Below are 16054 nucleotides of genomic sequence, written 5' to 3' on the forward strand. Positions count from 1 at the left end.
GCCGCCTGCCCTCCATGCTTTTAAAAAAAAAAAAACAAACCACACACAGAAACGCGAGCCATAACCTTCCTCTGCAGCTCGCAACACGCTCCTCTCCAGCCCCCATTCATAAATGCAGCCGAGCATGCGCGGTGGCGCCTCGGTGCCCACCCATTCATAGAGTCGGGCTGCCGCGCGTGCGCAGGAGGAGTCGCTGCCCTCCCATTCATAAAATAGCCATTTTCCCAGGCAGCGGCGGTTGCAGCATCGCGGCCGCCGCTGACAGCGCCGCGCTCGCAGCTCGCTTCCCGCAGCTCAGCCACCGCTGCCAGGATTCTCCCGGGTCCGGCCCCGGCCCCCCTCGTCCGCCTCGGTTTTAGGATTAACTCGCCTATGGAGAGATGGTCTTAGCTGAGTTATTTAAAGTAAGTACGAGAGCTCTGTTTCTGAGCAAATGTCAATTATTTTTTAGTAGAAAAAAAAATAAAGCCTGCTCCCCGAGGAAAAGCCTTGCGCTCTTTCTAGATGCATTCGTCTAGTCCCTTGAAGATCACTGGTCATAAGCATGTTTCTGGCTATGACTACTCTACCGGCAATTATCTGTAATTTTATATAGTAGATAGCTGCCTGGTGCTTCACAACCCAAGGGAGACTGCATCCCTTCTTGCAGAAATTTGCATTTGTGTTCCTGCGTTTCTTATTTATGCCTCTCTTCTGTGTTCTTTCATCAACATCTGCATTTGGTGTACATATATGGCAGGCAGATTTCACCATACTTGTGTCGGGTTTATTTGCAGGGCTTTTATAGGAGAATAAAGCTCTTTTTTCTGTTGATGGGTTGTCCTGTCCTTCATTGCTTTTTCCTTACCCAGAAAATAGGCATAAATATATGGTCACCTGGGCTGACAAATAAGAATTGGATATTTCTTGATTTGGAATATGAAAACTGATCATATGTATTTCCTCTCATTTCCAAATCCCTCTGTCTTGTTAGTGTCAAGTAGTTCTGAGCTGTCTCCATAATAGGACACTTCAGAGATCAGGCACTGGCGTGTCAGATCTTTTCTGCATGACCTTTGCTCTTTAGCATTTTATTTCATACAACTGTCCTTTTTTTTTGGCCTCAGTGCCTTATTCCATCATTGTTCTGTTCATTGTCTTTCTGTACACTCGTTTTAAATCTGGATAGCTTATATATTTTAAAGGTTAGATAAGTAATAAAAGTAATAACATTGTGTGCCTAAAATAATTTCATTAAGGTGTATGAAATATATTGTATATGGAGGAAAAAACCTGTCTTGGCTGCTCTTCTCTACCAACTGTGTAGTAAAGATAAGCCAGGATTTTATTTTCTGGTACCAGTCCTGGCGTCACAGGAGAAAGACAAGCCTAGAGATGACATGTTCTGAAAATTCATTATCAGAAGGGGAATGGAAAAAACAGAAATGGGCATATAAAAGGCACAGAGGTCTTAAAGGAAAGCAGGACTGAAAATGCAGGCCTTGGGAATGGCAGTGCAAATTAATATCAGCATTAATCACAGGAGGAAAAGACTTCACTTTTTTTCTTCCAGTGACCGAGGGTCTGATTTCTTGATTTTTAAATCTTTTATAGCCCCAAGTTTTTCCTTAAAGGGTGAAGGAGAGAAGGAAAGAGAAAAGGAAAAGCATCCTTGACTTATCCGAAGTAGAAAAGGGATGTTCTAGATTCTTTAAAACTTCTTCAGCTGCTACCTTTCTTCCATACCATGCTAAGGGGTACAGTATGTCAAAAATCAGCTCAGGAATTGGTGTTTAACTAGTAAAAGACAAACCCAGCTTTCCCAGTGCTAAGACTTCCCATCTCTTTTATTTTGGGGTAAAGAATAAAGCTACAATTTGTGCGTGGAATCACAATGATCCTGATGACTGGCTTCCCCCTTCTCCATATAAAAATGAATGATAGTAGGAGGAAGGGTTGTTCTCAGTTATTGGAACCCCACTGGGGATGTCTCATTGATGTTCCATTTTCCATGGGCTACTGTGTTTTCTGTTGCTAGAAGGGACTTTATATTGGTATTATAAAATTAAAATGACTATTTCTGAATACTGCAGTCCTTTTGAAATTCTCCATGAAGTATGGGCAAGGGAGAAATTATTTGTTCTCCTCCTGAAACAGCAAAACAAAAGCTGTTTTCATGGAATTGTGACTTATTCCCAAATCATAGTGGGAAATGCAACATCTCAAAAAGCAATCCCCTCCCTGCACCCCCCCCCCCCAATCATCTTGTCAGACTTCAGTGAAATAAAACTCACAACCCTTGCAACACCACAGCAATAATTAATTCACAGTTCTGACAACTTTTCAAATATTAATGTATTTTATGCCTTTAATCGTATTACTGTACTATTTTCCAAATTCAGCCCGGTACTCAAAACTGCCTTGTTATAGGCAAACAGTTGCTCGAGTACTGATTGGTTTTTATTCTTTTTAAATGCAATGCAATGTATTTCCTTAAGAAAATATAATATCCTTCTAGTATGTTTATAATTTAGTACCATTAGCTTAATAGGACATATCTGAGCTTAGTTTTCTGACCTTAAAATAAATGTTCTTATCCAATAAAAAGCCTTGACTAAGAAATTGCAGTCCCTAGAGATCTGAACATTAGTGGGCTAAAATGTGCTTTATTCACTTGCACCATAGGAACAGACTTCAACTGGTCAGAGACAGTTTCTTGGAAGTCTACAGGTCTCATTTCCCAGCTTCTGCATTTTTATGCTCTGACAAGAATTTAGTGTCTCATTTTAAAAATGGCAGGTTTCCCCAATAAGCCTTTTTTTTTTTTTTTTTCCTTATTACTGGTAGAGGAAATTCTAGCTGTCCTTAGCTAGATAAGGCTGCTAAAGAGGCAAAGAAAAAGAGTTAATATAAATATTTTGTTAATATTAATACACACTTTATGGAAAAGAGCTGCTTTTTTTTCCTTTTTAAAGCATTTACAGCTTGACTCAAAATTCAGACAGACTAGTTCAGTCTTAATGAACTCCAACATTATATATTATTCTTAATCACAGATTAAAAACATGTGCTTACTGAAAGGTTGCCTTTAACTAAGTGTTGTCTTCCCTCTTTAAAAGCTTTTGTTGAACCTTTTGTCTTCCATCAGTAGCAGCGTGTCCCTTGTCACTGCTGGGAGGTCTGGACAAGAGGATGTCCTTAATTCCAAACAAAGGCAGAGGCAGAATTTGTTCCTTTATCACAGCTCCTCCTCTGCTGGGACTCAGGAAAGCGAGTCTTTATTGATCCCTCCCGTTTGCTCTGGTGGGAGTGAACCTGGCCCAACAGCACCCTGCCAAGTCCCAGGTCCCTGCTCTGCCATGCCTGCCCCAGCTGCCCCACTTAGTGCATATACTCTGTGAAGCCCTATAGATCGTCCCTTTGCAAGTACTTCTGGATAGCAAGGATAGCTCTTAGACCAGTTACCCTGGCTTTGTTGTCATGCATGTCCTGCATATTTCCCTCTTTTCCAAATGTCTGTAGGGGGTTGCTTTAAATTGCTGGTGGGTCCTGGCCTCCATTGCCATGCCAGAGCCAGCAAGGCAGGGTTTGTGCATATCCCTGAAGCACAGGATGCAGCTGTGATCAACACTTTCTAGATAAGGTTTTCTGGACTGTGCAACCAAGCCACCATAGGAGAAATAATAGTCATTACTGTTCTAAAAGCAGTGACAAATCAGAAGAATTTTGCACTGGTTACCATTGATTCTGCACAGTGTTGACTTGCACAGGCCTTGAAATATGTGCCTTCCCTTGACAGTATACTACTTCAAAGTATATTGTTTTCTATTATGATATTTTTTTTGTATTCAGACTTATCTGTAAAGACTCTACTGATTTTTGTTCTCTTCCTGTTGCCCTATTGTTTCAGAAATCCATCTGTCCAATACAGCAAAGAAAAAGAGAGAATTTCTGCAGTACGTTTACGGTAACTGTTACTACCCATATGTTAATCTTAATGGAGGTGATTGTCATATCTCTTTCAGAGACTGTAATTCAGTTTTTGCATGAATAATATCAGGTCTAGTATCATACTAACCAAGAGGAGGTGTGATCCAGCTGTTAGGTAACAAGATTCAGAGGTCTCTGGTGTGTACCCCTCACCATCACTGACCCATGACAAAACTCCAGGCCTTACCACAGCTCCAGTCTTGTCTCCCACAGGCAGCAGTCAGGGCTTGGCCTTTCATCTCTCCACAGTAATTTTTGTATCCTTTCTTCACAAAAGCTTGTGATGCTTCAATACTTGGAAAATTCTTGGAAACCTCTGATCAAAAATACTTACTGAAAACTCAAGTTTGCTTTACCCTGCTTATGGTGAGAAGGCAGAAGGCAACCCTTTCCCCATACCATTACTCTCCATCCATCTAGTAGCATTATAACCACTATAGATGTCCTAGAGCTCACATCCATGGCCACAGCAATAGGCAGCACTGCACCGCCTGCATGTTCAGCAGCTCCCTCACATTATAGGGCACAGGTCCAGGCTCAAGAAACGGGCCACCAACAATGTGACAGAATATACACAGGACAATCCAGCGACAGCAGTCCCAGGAAAAATCTCCATTTTTGGAGGCAAGCGGCTCTTCCCTGACACTGGTGTTGTTCAGACACAACAGAAGGGACAGGCTACTCATGAGGTATCATTAAGGCATAATTCATTAGAAGATAATAAAGTGACCCCTGCTCTGGTACATGCAGCTTGCAAAGGATAGAAAGAGTTATTGGGGGCTACGTTACTTCTCTGACCATACTGGTGGTCTCTCTATAAGCAAACACATGCCAAGCAGCATTTTTAGGGCTTTTATTTTCTACAGCATTTAAGGCTAAGTCCAGATATTTGCATGTCAGCATCTCACGTCGAAATTTTCTGCATCTTTCATAAACGGGTTGGGCAAAACTTTGGTATCTTGTACCTGGTGCTGGGTGGACAGGATGTGGGTCACAGGAGCACATTTTCCCATTTTTCTGTGCACTTTGCTGGGACTATGGGCACTGGGAGTCATGCCAGCACTTCCCAGAGCTGGGTTTTGCAGGATTGCTTCCACATAGGACCCGTTTCTGGACTTAAATCTGGACTTATTATTCTTTTGTTACTGCATACATCTAGAATGTGTTAAAGGTGACAAAACTTACTAAAGTTATTAACTAATAGGTAACTGAGGCAGTTATAAACATTTTATATTTCTGCACTCAGTAGAGATTTAAGTCAAGATCCATTTTGTTTTTCAGTAACTGGAAGACAAGTTATCCAACTCCACTTTGAAAATAAAGATACTAGAACCTTATTGCTTCAAAAATTGTTCTGAAGACCTTAATGAGAATGAGCTTTCCTGGGGTTTTATGTAATTTTCTCATGGAATTGCCTACGAGGATGTAGCTTTCTATAAAATTATGTAGGCAAGTCCAAAATCCTATAAAAACATAAGATTGCTTTTGTTTTAATTTCATGACTAAAGAATCTTACAAAACTTTTGAATCTGAAATAATACCAAAACATTTTAAAGTAACAGTTGGTTTCCTACAACTTTAGGACTTGTAATTATCCAGTACAATATTAATTTTAAATTGGCAATATCTTAATGAAGAGATGAAACAAGCACTGCAGCACATTTATGTACCTGACTTTTGAATCCAACTTTGCTCCCTTGGAAGGAATTATATTTTGACTCTAAAATTTTATGTGGTGAGCAACCAAACAGTCCCAGGATGGCACAGGGGAAAATAAATTTTCTCTACATGGGAGTTTGTGGACATGTCTGCTTTGAAAAGAATGTCATTGTTTCACCTACCTCTAAAGAATGAAAAAATCCTGATGTAAGAACATACTCATTAATTTTTCTTCCTGTTGTCTGCTTTCAGAAAATTGCCTGTACAATTGCAACCAGTGAATTTGTGCCTATGATAATGCTATAATATGTCTGTAATTACTGATGATCGATCAGAGATTAACTAGTTTTGTTTACAAGTGGTCTGTGTGGCATTTTTTCTCAACTAAAATGCAATTTGCAGTCAGACTGGATTAGGGCAGTGGGCAATAAAGGCACTGCATAAAGTTTTGTAGATTTTGCAAAATTATGGTGCTTAAGTATCTTAAACCTCCTATTCTACATTATCTCTTCTTTGATTTTTTTAATCTACAATTTTCTTTAAATGACATGTCTTGTTACATTAAATCTGTTCAATTTGAGCAATTAATTCAATATCTGCAGGCAGTACCCAACTGCGAGAATAAGAAGATCTGTTCACGACACTGGCATCACAAACTTCAGTCCTTTCTTATTGCAGCAGATGAGCCCTATGAGCAGATACATTCTTTATAAGGGGCGTTGCATTTGCAGCTCACCTCTAGTAACCATCCTCTTCTCGATTAGCCAGGGTGGCTGCCACAGGAACTCTAGTTAAAAGTGATGAGGGGATAGAAAGGGGGAGATGGACAGCTCAGTTTATTCTTTCTTGCCTTCTCCCCCAACAAAAGTGGCTCGCATTTGCCACCACTTCTACCCGGGGCTGCTTCAGACACACAGTGGCCAGTTCAATGTGCCATATGCTGAATTATGTCGCTTCAATATTTGAGCCAACACTAGCAACTCCAAGACACGGTTGACCACTCTGAACCCCACCTTGCTCACATGTGTGAGCCTTCAGAGCCAATGCAAGGGCCCCAAGGTTACACTCCTTCAGCTCTTACCCTTTTTCAACGTCTTAAGTTCTGCCAGGTCTCCCCAAGCATTAATTTTTCTTGGGGATGTGCCTGGGATGGAATCTGCAGTTTATAAGATACTAATGTTGCTGCTCAAGGCAACACTATCTTTGCTGACAAGCACTCTGTGTGCATGGTGGGTTCCTGGTAAGGAGGTGAAGAAGGGCATGGTGTCCTGCTTCTGCAGTAGGAATGAGCTTTCCTGCTGCTGAGCAGACATCTCACCACATACTCCTGTAAACAATCACGAGGTATCCTTGCATCTGCCTGCAAACTGACTGCATTTCAAAGGATGACATGCTTGTATTGCTCCAGTCATCCTCAAATGGTTCTGGCTGGTTGCAGCTGCAATTTTAACCCATCCTGGGGAACACATCAACCAAAAAAGGTCAGGTTATGATGTCTTGAAGCATCTTCCAGGGAAGTTACCAGGATCCATGCATGTACCCAGGCAGGCATGCCTCAGCCTACAAGACTTCACAGGAGCAGTCTGACTTCTTGACTTTGCTTCTGATCCAGGGCAAGTCCTTAACCTGACAACTTGACTAGATTCCTCTTTGCCATGAGAGATGGAGTGCTGTCTGTGTACACAGCTACCTAATACCTTTTGCTGAAATCTTTCTTTTTGTGGGATGCGGACATAATGCTTAAAGCAGAAACAGCTCAGGGAGAGATGCATTCAAAGCATGTGCCAGTGTAAGCACACAGACAAAAAAACCTGAAGCAACCACACCATAAAATACCATCATTTTTGTCATCTGGGAAGATCCCAGTGGAAGAGAGCCTCCTCACAGGATGAATGCCACCCAGCTCACTCTCTAGTTCAGCACACAAACATCTTCGTTTGACCTGGATCTGTCATCAGCAATCTTACTGCACTGCTGAAACTTCTGGTGACAAGGCCAGCAACAGCAACATAGAGTCCTTTGAAAATTCCATAAGTACTGGAAATGTGTACCTCTTAAAAGTAGCTTGAAAGGTGAGAGCAGCTAACTGAGGAAACCCTCTGCTCAGGAGTGAGAAGGCAGTGAGAAGTTGAAGGACCACGTGAAGCAGCAGCACCAAAAACCAGTAGGTTATATATCTATCGTGGTTTAAAGGTGATCTTCAGCAAGAGAGACATTGCGTCCAGAGTCTGGGAATTAGGAGAGCTGGGTCTTGTCCTCACTGAGAACTTTTATCCATGTATATGCCCAAATATCTGCAGTGTCTTTGAGTTTGCCATGTCAGGGCTTCCATTCCCCTTGCTCTGCAGAAATAGTTTGCCTGTTAGAAGGACAATTTGAAACAGTATTATAATGAAAAAAGATGATGAACCATTTTCAGTATTAACTATCCTAAAGTGTGGTGTGTAGTCCAGGGTTCATCTCCTTTCTGTAATAATTAACTCTGAAATCCTGATTAGCATTATCTCAGTTAAGCCATCTTTAACATCTACCAGCATATGGCCATGTCTTTGTACCAGGGGTTTGGGTGTTTTAAGAGTAGCCGTGACTATACTTCTCCAGATTAATCTGATGACATAACTTCCATGTGATGTCATTGCTCGCTCTGGTCTATTGCAGACTGTGCAAGTATCGAGTTAATGTAAAGCCTAAATGCCAACTCCTGTGTGCTGCTCCTGTCCCCAGGAGTGCCAGGGCAAGGGGATCCTGGTGCAGTGCCACCAGCGATGCAGAACACCCTCGACATGCCACCCTGGGTCAGAGATGCCACGTATGGGGAAATCAGCATCAGATCAGCCTGTCTGCATTGACAGAGGTGGTGGATGCTGCCTAAGGGCTAAACAGCTCTCCTCCACACACATGCTGGCACACAGTGCACCTTAAAATAGATAATGATCCACAGATCCCCTCTAAACCTACTGTGAATAGATCAAACTGCAGAGACTTGATAACAAGTGGGAGTGAGTTCAGGCCAGAATACAGCCCCATGCTAGAGATTAACAGTTATGAAGAGTCAGTGAAGACAGTACTGCCAGTGACATGAAGGAGCAGATAGGCTTGGAACGTTGTTCAGCGTGCCACCATTTCCTCCAGCTACCTTCCATCTAATATCAGATCTGCTGCACTTACACTTGGCAGCCAAAACAGCTGCATCTCTCTCCTTAAAAAACATAACAAATGCCAAAAAAACCCTATGAAATCAAATTCTTCCTGCAAACATAACACCTGGCTGATACAGAACTATTTCGCTAAACTCTGTCTTGCAACGAGTACTCTTTATATCAATCATGACACTGGATTCTGAGGTACAAGAGGAAATTGAGGGGGTTTTTCCCTCTGCGTGCCCCGTAGTTGTCAGAATCATTGCTTCTTTTTATTTTTTACATAAAGTAAATAGGAATAGATGCTTTAAAAAGTCTCTTGTTTCTCGAGTCAGGATGTCAATGAGCTATGAATAATGACAAAAAAAAATCCAATGAATGGCTAAGAGCCAGCAGAGAGTTTTAATTAATGAAGAGAAACAGCATAAGGTCTGCATTACAATAATCATCATTACTGCTAGATAAAGCACTTCTTCCTGCTCATCTTGTGCAGTGGACAAAAGGAGCCTGGCAGGCAGGATGCAGTGCCAGCATCCAGAGGCGGCATGTGCCGTACTGACCGCATGTTGCTGCTCTGGCACCCGTCCAGCATCAGGCCTCTCTCCTATTGATCTCAGGAGAACTGGCAGATTTTCAGCCCCTCAAATGCCAAGTAAGCTATCAAAGCAACAATTTACAAATAGAATAGTAGACTCCAGTAACATTTTTCAGTGGGTAAGAATGCACTTCCCTTTCCGCTTCCAAAAATGTATAATTAGTTCATGCTCCAGTTTTTGTAGCATTGTGGTAAATTTAGGAGGGGTGTGGTATGTGTGTGCTGTTGCAGAAGTACATAAATTCACACACGCACAGACACACACAGACACACACACAGACACTCTCTCTCTCTCTCTCTTCCCCTCCTTGTGTGTGATTTGCTTGTAGTTGGTACAGGTTTTTTCCTGACTTTTTTTTCAGACTGCTGTAACATCAAAATCTTCTGTTGGAAAAGGTTAATTTGTTTGTCTGAACTCAAACAACTGGCAATGCCTTAAGCTGTTCGCTATTTCCTCTTTGTTGGTACCAGAAGCTTTTCCCCTCCTGCAACTTGCTCTGAAGTTTTACTCACCACTTCTTTAAACTGATCTCCAACATTATATTATTTATGAATAAAGGTCACCCCGTGAGGAAATGGCACATCTACTAGAAAACAATGTGCACTTTCTAAATTTGAACCAAGTAATTTCCGTTCTTTGATTTAAGTTTAGTTACTTCCTGTGGTTTCTTGTCCTATGCCGCTGCTGAATCTTTGGATCGTCTCCAGGATAAATTGCACTCTTTCAATGAAATTAGAAACTGTGGCAATAGATGGCTTAGCTAGTATAGCTGGTAAACAGCACTTAAGCTAAATATTAGTCCACTTAGTGTTTTGAAGAGAGTGCCTAAGTACCTGCCCGAGGTGACATATTGAGTCTGACCTGTGTGAGTGCTCTCCCCGTGAGCTGTGCCCATTCACTCCCACCTTGGTTTGCAACCAGACAAGCTGCTGAGCAAGAACCTCCACCTCAGAAGGGCTCAGAGCAGCCTTTGAAACCAGTAGAGATGGGACACTTCCTTGACGAAGCCAAACCACCCTCCCACAAGCAGATTCTGGGTTACCAAGGGCAAGTGCTCAGTCCCACGCTCCAAAGCATCTTTGTACCAGGCCAACGCTCCTGGCAAGCCAGTTTTGCATCAGGTTTTTTTAGGGATCAGGGTCAACTGGGGAAAGACCCCAAACCTTAGACGAGTTGTTTCAGGCAGTTTGCTGACAGAAGTAGATGTGAATAGACACCACTAACTCTAAGATGTGCTTTCCCTTAGTAAAAATGAGGAACGAGCACTCTGGGAGCCTGCAGTAATAATGGTGGCCTTCCCAGGACCAGGGGAGCTAGATATGGCCAAGTTTAGGGAGAGGAACACATTAGCGAAGGAGGAATGACACACTTTATACCTGGGCAAGTGCTCTGACTCCCTCAGACACACGTTTACCTTTTAAGATCTTCTGCATAATAACCAGCCTTGGTAAAGAGCCCTGTTTGGGCTGGGGTTGCAGGGTAACTCAATAACAATGTGCTCTTTCTCTCTCCCATCCCTTTTCTTTCTCCTTTCCTTCCCCCAGGATACTTAAGAACAGATTTTTCACCAGTAATCAGACTGCTTTATCAATGGAGCCCCGGATTCCCCACAACATCACCATTGTCCCCAACTCTGTGATGGTCCAGCCCTTGCTGGACAGTCGGATCCCCTATGGGCGGCTACAGCATCCGCTCACCATCCTGCCAATTGACCAAATGAAGACAACTCACATAGAGAATGATTACACCGACAACCCCACCGCTTCCCAGCTGGCAGACCAGAAGCGTCCCCAAGGCTCCCATGAACTTGTCTTGACCAACCAGCACCTGCAGCGCTGTGAGCAGGATGTCACCCACCCCTGGATTTCATTTAGTGGGCGCCCCAGCTCCATCAGCAGCAGCAGCAGCACATCTTCAGACCAAAGGCTCTTGGACCACATGGCCCCAGCACCAGTGGCAGAGCAGTCCTCCCCCCGAGCAGTTCGCATTCAGCCCAAGGTGATTAACTGCAAACCCCTGGACCTGAAGGGACCTGTGTCTCAGGAACTGGACAAGCACTTTCTACTGTGCGAAGCCTGTGGGAAATGCAAGTGTAAGGAGTGCGCGCTGCCCCGGACTCTGCCTTCGTGCTGGGTGTGCAACCAAGAGTGCCTGTGCTCAGCACAGAACCTGGTCAACTACTCCACCTGCATGTGTCTCGTCAAGGGCATATTCTACCACTGCACCAACGAGGACGACGAGGGCACATGTGCTGACCACCCCTGTTCCTGCTCCCACTCAAACTGCTGTGCCCGCTGGTCTTTCATGAGTGCCCTCTCCCTGGTGTTCCCTTGCTTGCTCTGCTACCTGCCAGCCACTGGCTGCGTCAAGCTGTCCCAGAGATGCTACGACCAAGTGAGCCGGCCTGGATGCAGATGCAAAAACACAAACAGTGTCATTTGCAAGGCATTGCCAGAGAGCAAAGGAAGCAGGCCAGAAAAGCCCTTTTGATGGTTTGGGAGGATGCTCCACAGAGTGGGGTGGCGTTGGCTCTTTTTAATAACCTGTGTTCTGAGGATAATATTAGCCTTTGGCCTTTAGAGAAAGCAGAAGCAACTATTTCCACAAACTGAAGCACTTTGGGATATTCAGGGTTTTGGAACTGGTCACAATTTAAATAGATGGGGCCAAAGGAGGAATCTTAATAATGTAGTGTGAAGGCTGAAAACCTATCTATATTATGAAGTACAGCTGCTTAAAAACTCCTGGTTTGGACGGATGGCTGCTCGCCATGCCTGCACACCACAAGAACCATTAACTGCTTGCTTGGCAGGCACGGCCGCACAAGCAATACCTGTTCCCAGCCGAAAAAAGCTGCATTGGATTCATATTCAGGGTGGGCCTCTTATTTTCGCTTTCCTCCCAAACTGATTTGCTACCAGCAGCCTGTTGAGTGATGGGCTAACTCCCTCTGCCCTCCTTCCCCACCTGCACACCATTAGAAGGGCCAGTTGCATGCAAAGTACCTGTTTCTCAAAAGCTTTCTGTGTCCCTCAAAGATTTTGAACCAGAAGTAAAGACACAGTTCGTATATTTAAGGGTCTTTTAACATCTAGGCATACTGCTTTCTTTGAACCCACCTGGCCATGTTGATTTGGACTGTCTGTTTAAAGCAAGATGGTAGCAGGGTTGCTCCCTCCCCAGGAAGAATAGCAGCAGGATGCGTTCAGGCAGTTGTATCAACATTATGTCTTTCTGTCTGTAAGCTGACCCTTAGCATCAGGTTTCACTCAAAGGAATATTAATTTTGCATCAACAGTACAAACCCACTCCAGAAGGATGTTGGTCGAATCCCCTTTCCCCAACACGTATGCTTGCTCGTCCAGCGCTGGGGCAAAGGGAATCTTAACTCATGCCATAAAGTGAAGATGTTCAGCATTTGTTTCTCTAAACCTCTTAAGCTCTGTTAAGAAGTCACAAAAAACCTAAGTGTATGATACACATAGGTGTATTTTTATAGGGATATGAATCCAGTACCTCCTCTCCTGGAACAAGCTCTTCTTTGCTCATTGAATATTAAGATTTAAATTTTTTTTTATCTTGGGGATGAATGGGTTTTGCTTGAAGTCCAGCCTGTTCCCCCATCTCTATTGCTGCTGTTTGACTTTTGCCTCCTCTGTAGTAAAATGTGTCTTTTAAAATGTCGAGAATGCTTTTAATGTTTTAGTGTTAACAAACACTACGGAAAGCCAGGGGAGGGAAAAAAGAATGTGCCTACGGTTTTCAGTAAGCAAGTATTATCAGCTTTGTCTGTGCACTCATCCTAGGGCAGGTTCTGCATTCCCTGAAGATGCAGTAACCCCTTTATCTTGACAACTGCAAGGTGCTACATAAAAAAATTTGTCCAAACATGCAACACTGTAATATGTAGGTAGGTACTTGTTGCATGCATAAAACTGATCTAGTCTTTCTTTCCTTTTTTTTTTTCCTTTTTTTTTTTTAATTAAAGGAAATTTCCTCAGTAAATGAACAGCAGTGACAGTGAAATGTCATCTCTAATTAGATAAGCAATAGGCAGAGCTCATGTAGCATTTCCAGGAATCCCAACTGCTTGGTACAGTTGCTGCGTAGAGGTTGGCAGGAGCATACTGGTGGGACTTCTGGTGTCTTCTGTTTTCAGAATTCATTTAACCTGGATGACTTGGGGTTTAGTTAAGCTTAATTGTAGGTATCTATTGAATGGGAAATTAAAAAACAAACAAGCCCAACAAACTTTCTATATTTATAACATTTGCTAGCTTGTATATGATTAGTTATAGAAAAAGGGTTACTACGTCTGTCACCAGATACTGGTTCCTGTAGTTTATCCTTGTGTTGACCGTATGGAGACACCAGAAAGAAGGAAGCAGGTGGGGATCCACAGATGTATTTATTATCTTGCACAAATTGGAGGGGAAAAGATAAAAGGAAAACCAGCCCTAAACCAGCTGAACTGTTGGTTGAATGTATAAGGTATTGTATTTAACAAGAGAAATTTTTTTCCTAAGATGCAAACAGGCTAGGAAATGCAGCAGGAGAGGTATTAACCTGCTGCCCTCCTCTGTTGTGGGACCATACATGTACAAATGGCCTCCACCTATGGTTGTTTTCCCTTTTTGACTGGCTGTTTCTGGGGGATCTGTGCTGAAAATCTGCAATAGCAAAGCCCATGGCTTAGGCGCATGGTCCTTGCAAGCAAATATAACGCTGGAGTGGTCGCCACGGTGCCAATCTACACTCATGTACATGCACCCAAGCAATCCTGTATGGATTTACTTTCATTGTACATAGCTGTAAACTATTTCTCTGTTGGTTTCTTTTAATATGTAAGTCCTGCTTTGGTATAAGGCAATCCCATGCTGGAAGATTGTAAAGCATTAGTGGATGTGTTAGAGCAGTGGTAAATGTAGCAGAGCAACCCTCCCGCTTCAGCCTCCCAGGACAGCGACTGGACTCTGCTCCATCAGCTCCTGGCCCAATACATGGCAAGAAAGCACCAAGCTCTTTGCAGAGTGCTCAGGACGCTTCGGGGTCAGCTGAAGCAGAGCCTCTGTGCTGCACCACAGGGCTGGCAGAGGGTACATCTCCAGTCAGTAATGTCTTTATTCCCCTCTCTTCCCTCATCCTAATGCCTCCGTTCCCCCATCCCCTTGTAAGGTACTTGGGTCTCCTGCCACCCCTGAGATGTACCATGGGCATGGTGCGATGTAACCTCAGCCACAGCGAGGGCATGGAGATGGCAGCTCTGACTGTCTTCCCTGCAGGTTGGGTCCGCCCTTGCAAACTGAGGAACTGTTGCTAATTAGCACAAACCTTGGGTGTGATGTTTGCTCTCTGGCCATGTCAGTGCAGTGGGGTGGGACCACAAAGGAGAGGTGAGGGCAGGTTCCCCAGGACAGATGGTGTGCCTCCACAGCACGGCTCTGGAGGAGGATAGCAGGGCTCTTAAGCATCACCGCCCTGAACGGCTAATTGCTGTGGCAGGTTCATTGCTGGGGGTTTGTCATCTGCCCACACACAGAAGCAAAGGCCCAGAAAGCAAGAAGGGGTGACTTTACGGCACGCTGGCAATGCCACACTATGTCCCAAGCTGGAGCTCACCATCAGCAGAGTGGCTTCAACAGACAAATAAACCATCCCCGTGCCCTCTGTCTCAGTGCCTGCTGAGTACAAGGAGTTGCTACTAAAACCGCACTGTTGCTCCCCAAGCACTGGCTTTCCCACCTGGATGAGCCCTCGCCCTTTCGCAGCACTGCGTATTCCCCCTCCCACCCTGGACATGCTGATAGTTTCCCCCCTTCTCCCGTTACCACCCCACCCCATAAACACCCTGAAAGGTTACCACAGAAGGTTTTCTTTGTATAGAATATTTATTTTGAAGCTCTATTTTAATAGTATTTATTTTAGAAAGTCTACTATTGTAAGAGTTCTTCTGTTTGTGAAGAAAAACAAGTACTGATGAATGTACTGATCTAGAAATTATATATATATAAAAAATATATATTGTTAAATATATAAATGGCTGTTGTGGTTTTTTTAGAAAAAAAAATCCTGAAGAATGTTTATAGCAATTATTCTAAAAATACAAGCAGAGAGTACCCCAAATCAGTTATTTGATACTATGCATACCAGGAGCGATTGAGGGAGTCAAGAGCTTGGGCAGGCTAACTTGTAACACTGATGACATGATGGCCCCAGGGACACCGGCACCTGGTGCAGACACCCCTCACCTGGATCAGGATTGCAGACCCCAGTACACACCGTTGGTAGCTGCAACATGCACCAGCGTGGCAAAGCTGTGGCAGGGGCAGAGCATCCCTGAGGGAAGAGGAACCCCCAAGCTCCCAGCACAGCGGGGAGCTCCTGCAACTGACAGCCAAAGCCACAGCAAGGGGAGCCCCAAAGGCATGCGGCCCCTCGCAGGGGTGCTCTCCAGCCCCACCGATTTATTCCAGCCAAGGAACGCAGGACAATGCTGGAGTTGTTCTGCCCTACAGCCTGGCCTGTCAGGGTGCACATCATCTAAATGTCCCATAACTCACCCGCAGTGGGGAGAGCTAGGTCCTTGGTGAGGAAAAAAACCCTACTCTGTCCACTTGTAGGAGCAATTCTCCCCTTCCCTCCACCTCTAAAATACACCAGGGATACTTGCATAGAAGTCAGGCTGCTTCT

The 16054-nt window shown here is 43.9% G+C and overlaps 1 protein-coding gene across 2 annotated transcripts; it reads left to right on the top strand.

The window, feature by feature from the left end:
- The first annotated feature begins 239 nt into the window (after positions 1-239).
- SPRY4 (sprouty RTK signaling antagonist 4) lies at positions 240-15379 on the top strand. Of its 2 annotated transcripts, XM_055719279.1 has the most exons (3): positions 240-404; positions 3890-3946; positions 10909-15379. In XM_055719279.1, the coding sequence occupies exon 3, from the start codon at positions 10955-10957 to the stop codon at positions 11852-11854; it is 900 nt and encodes a 299-aa protein (XP_055575254.1). In that variant the 5' UTR covers positions 240-404; positions 3890-3946; positions 10909-10954; the 3' UTR covers positions 11855-15379. The 2 variants fall into 2 exon arrangements, with proteins under 2 accessions (XP_055575254.1, XP_027663192.1); XM_027807391.2 differs by lacking the exon at positions 3890-3946.
- Positions 15380-16054: the final 675 nt, after the last annotated feature.

The sequence above is a fragment of the Falco cherrug genome, chromosome 8 (genome assembly GCF_023634085.1).
Source record: "Falco cherrug isolate bFalChe1 chromosome 8, bFalChe1.pri, whole genome shotgun sequence".
In the NCBI taxonomy this organism is placed as follows: Eukaryota; Metazoa; Chordata; class Aves; order Falconiformes; family Falconidae; genus Falco; species Falco cherrug.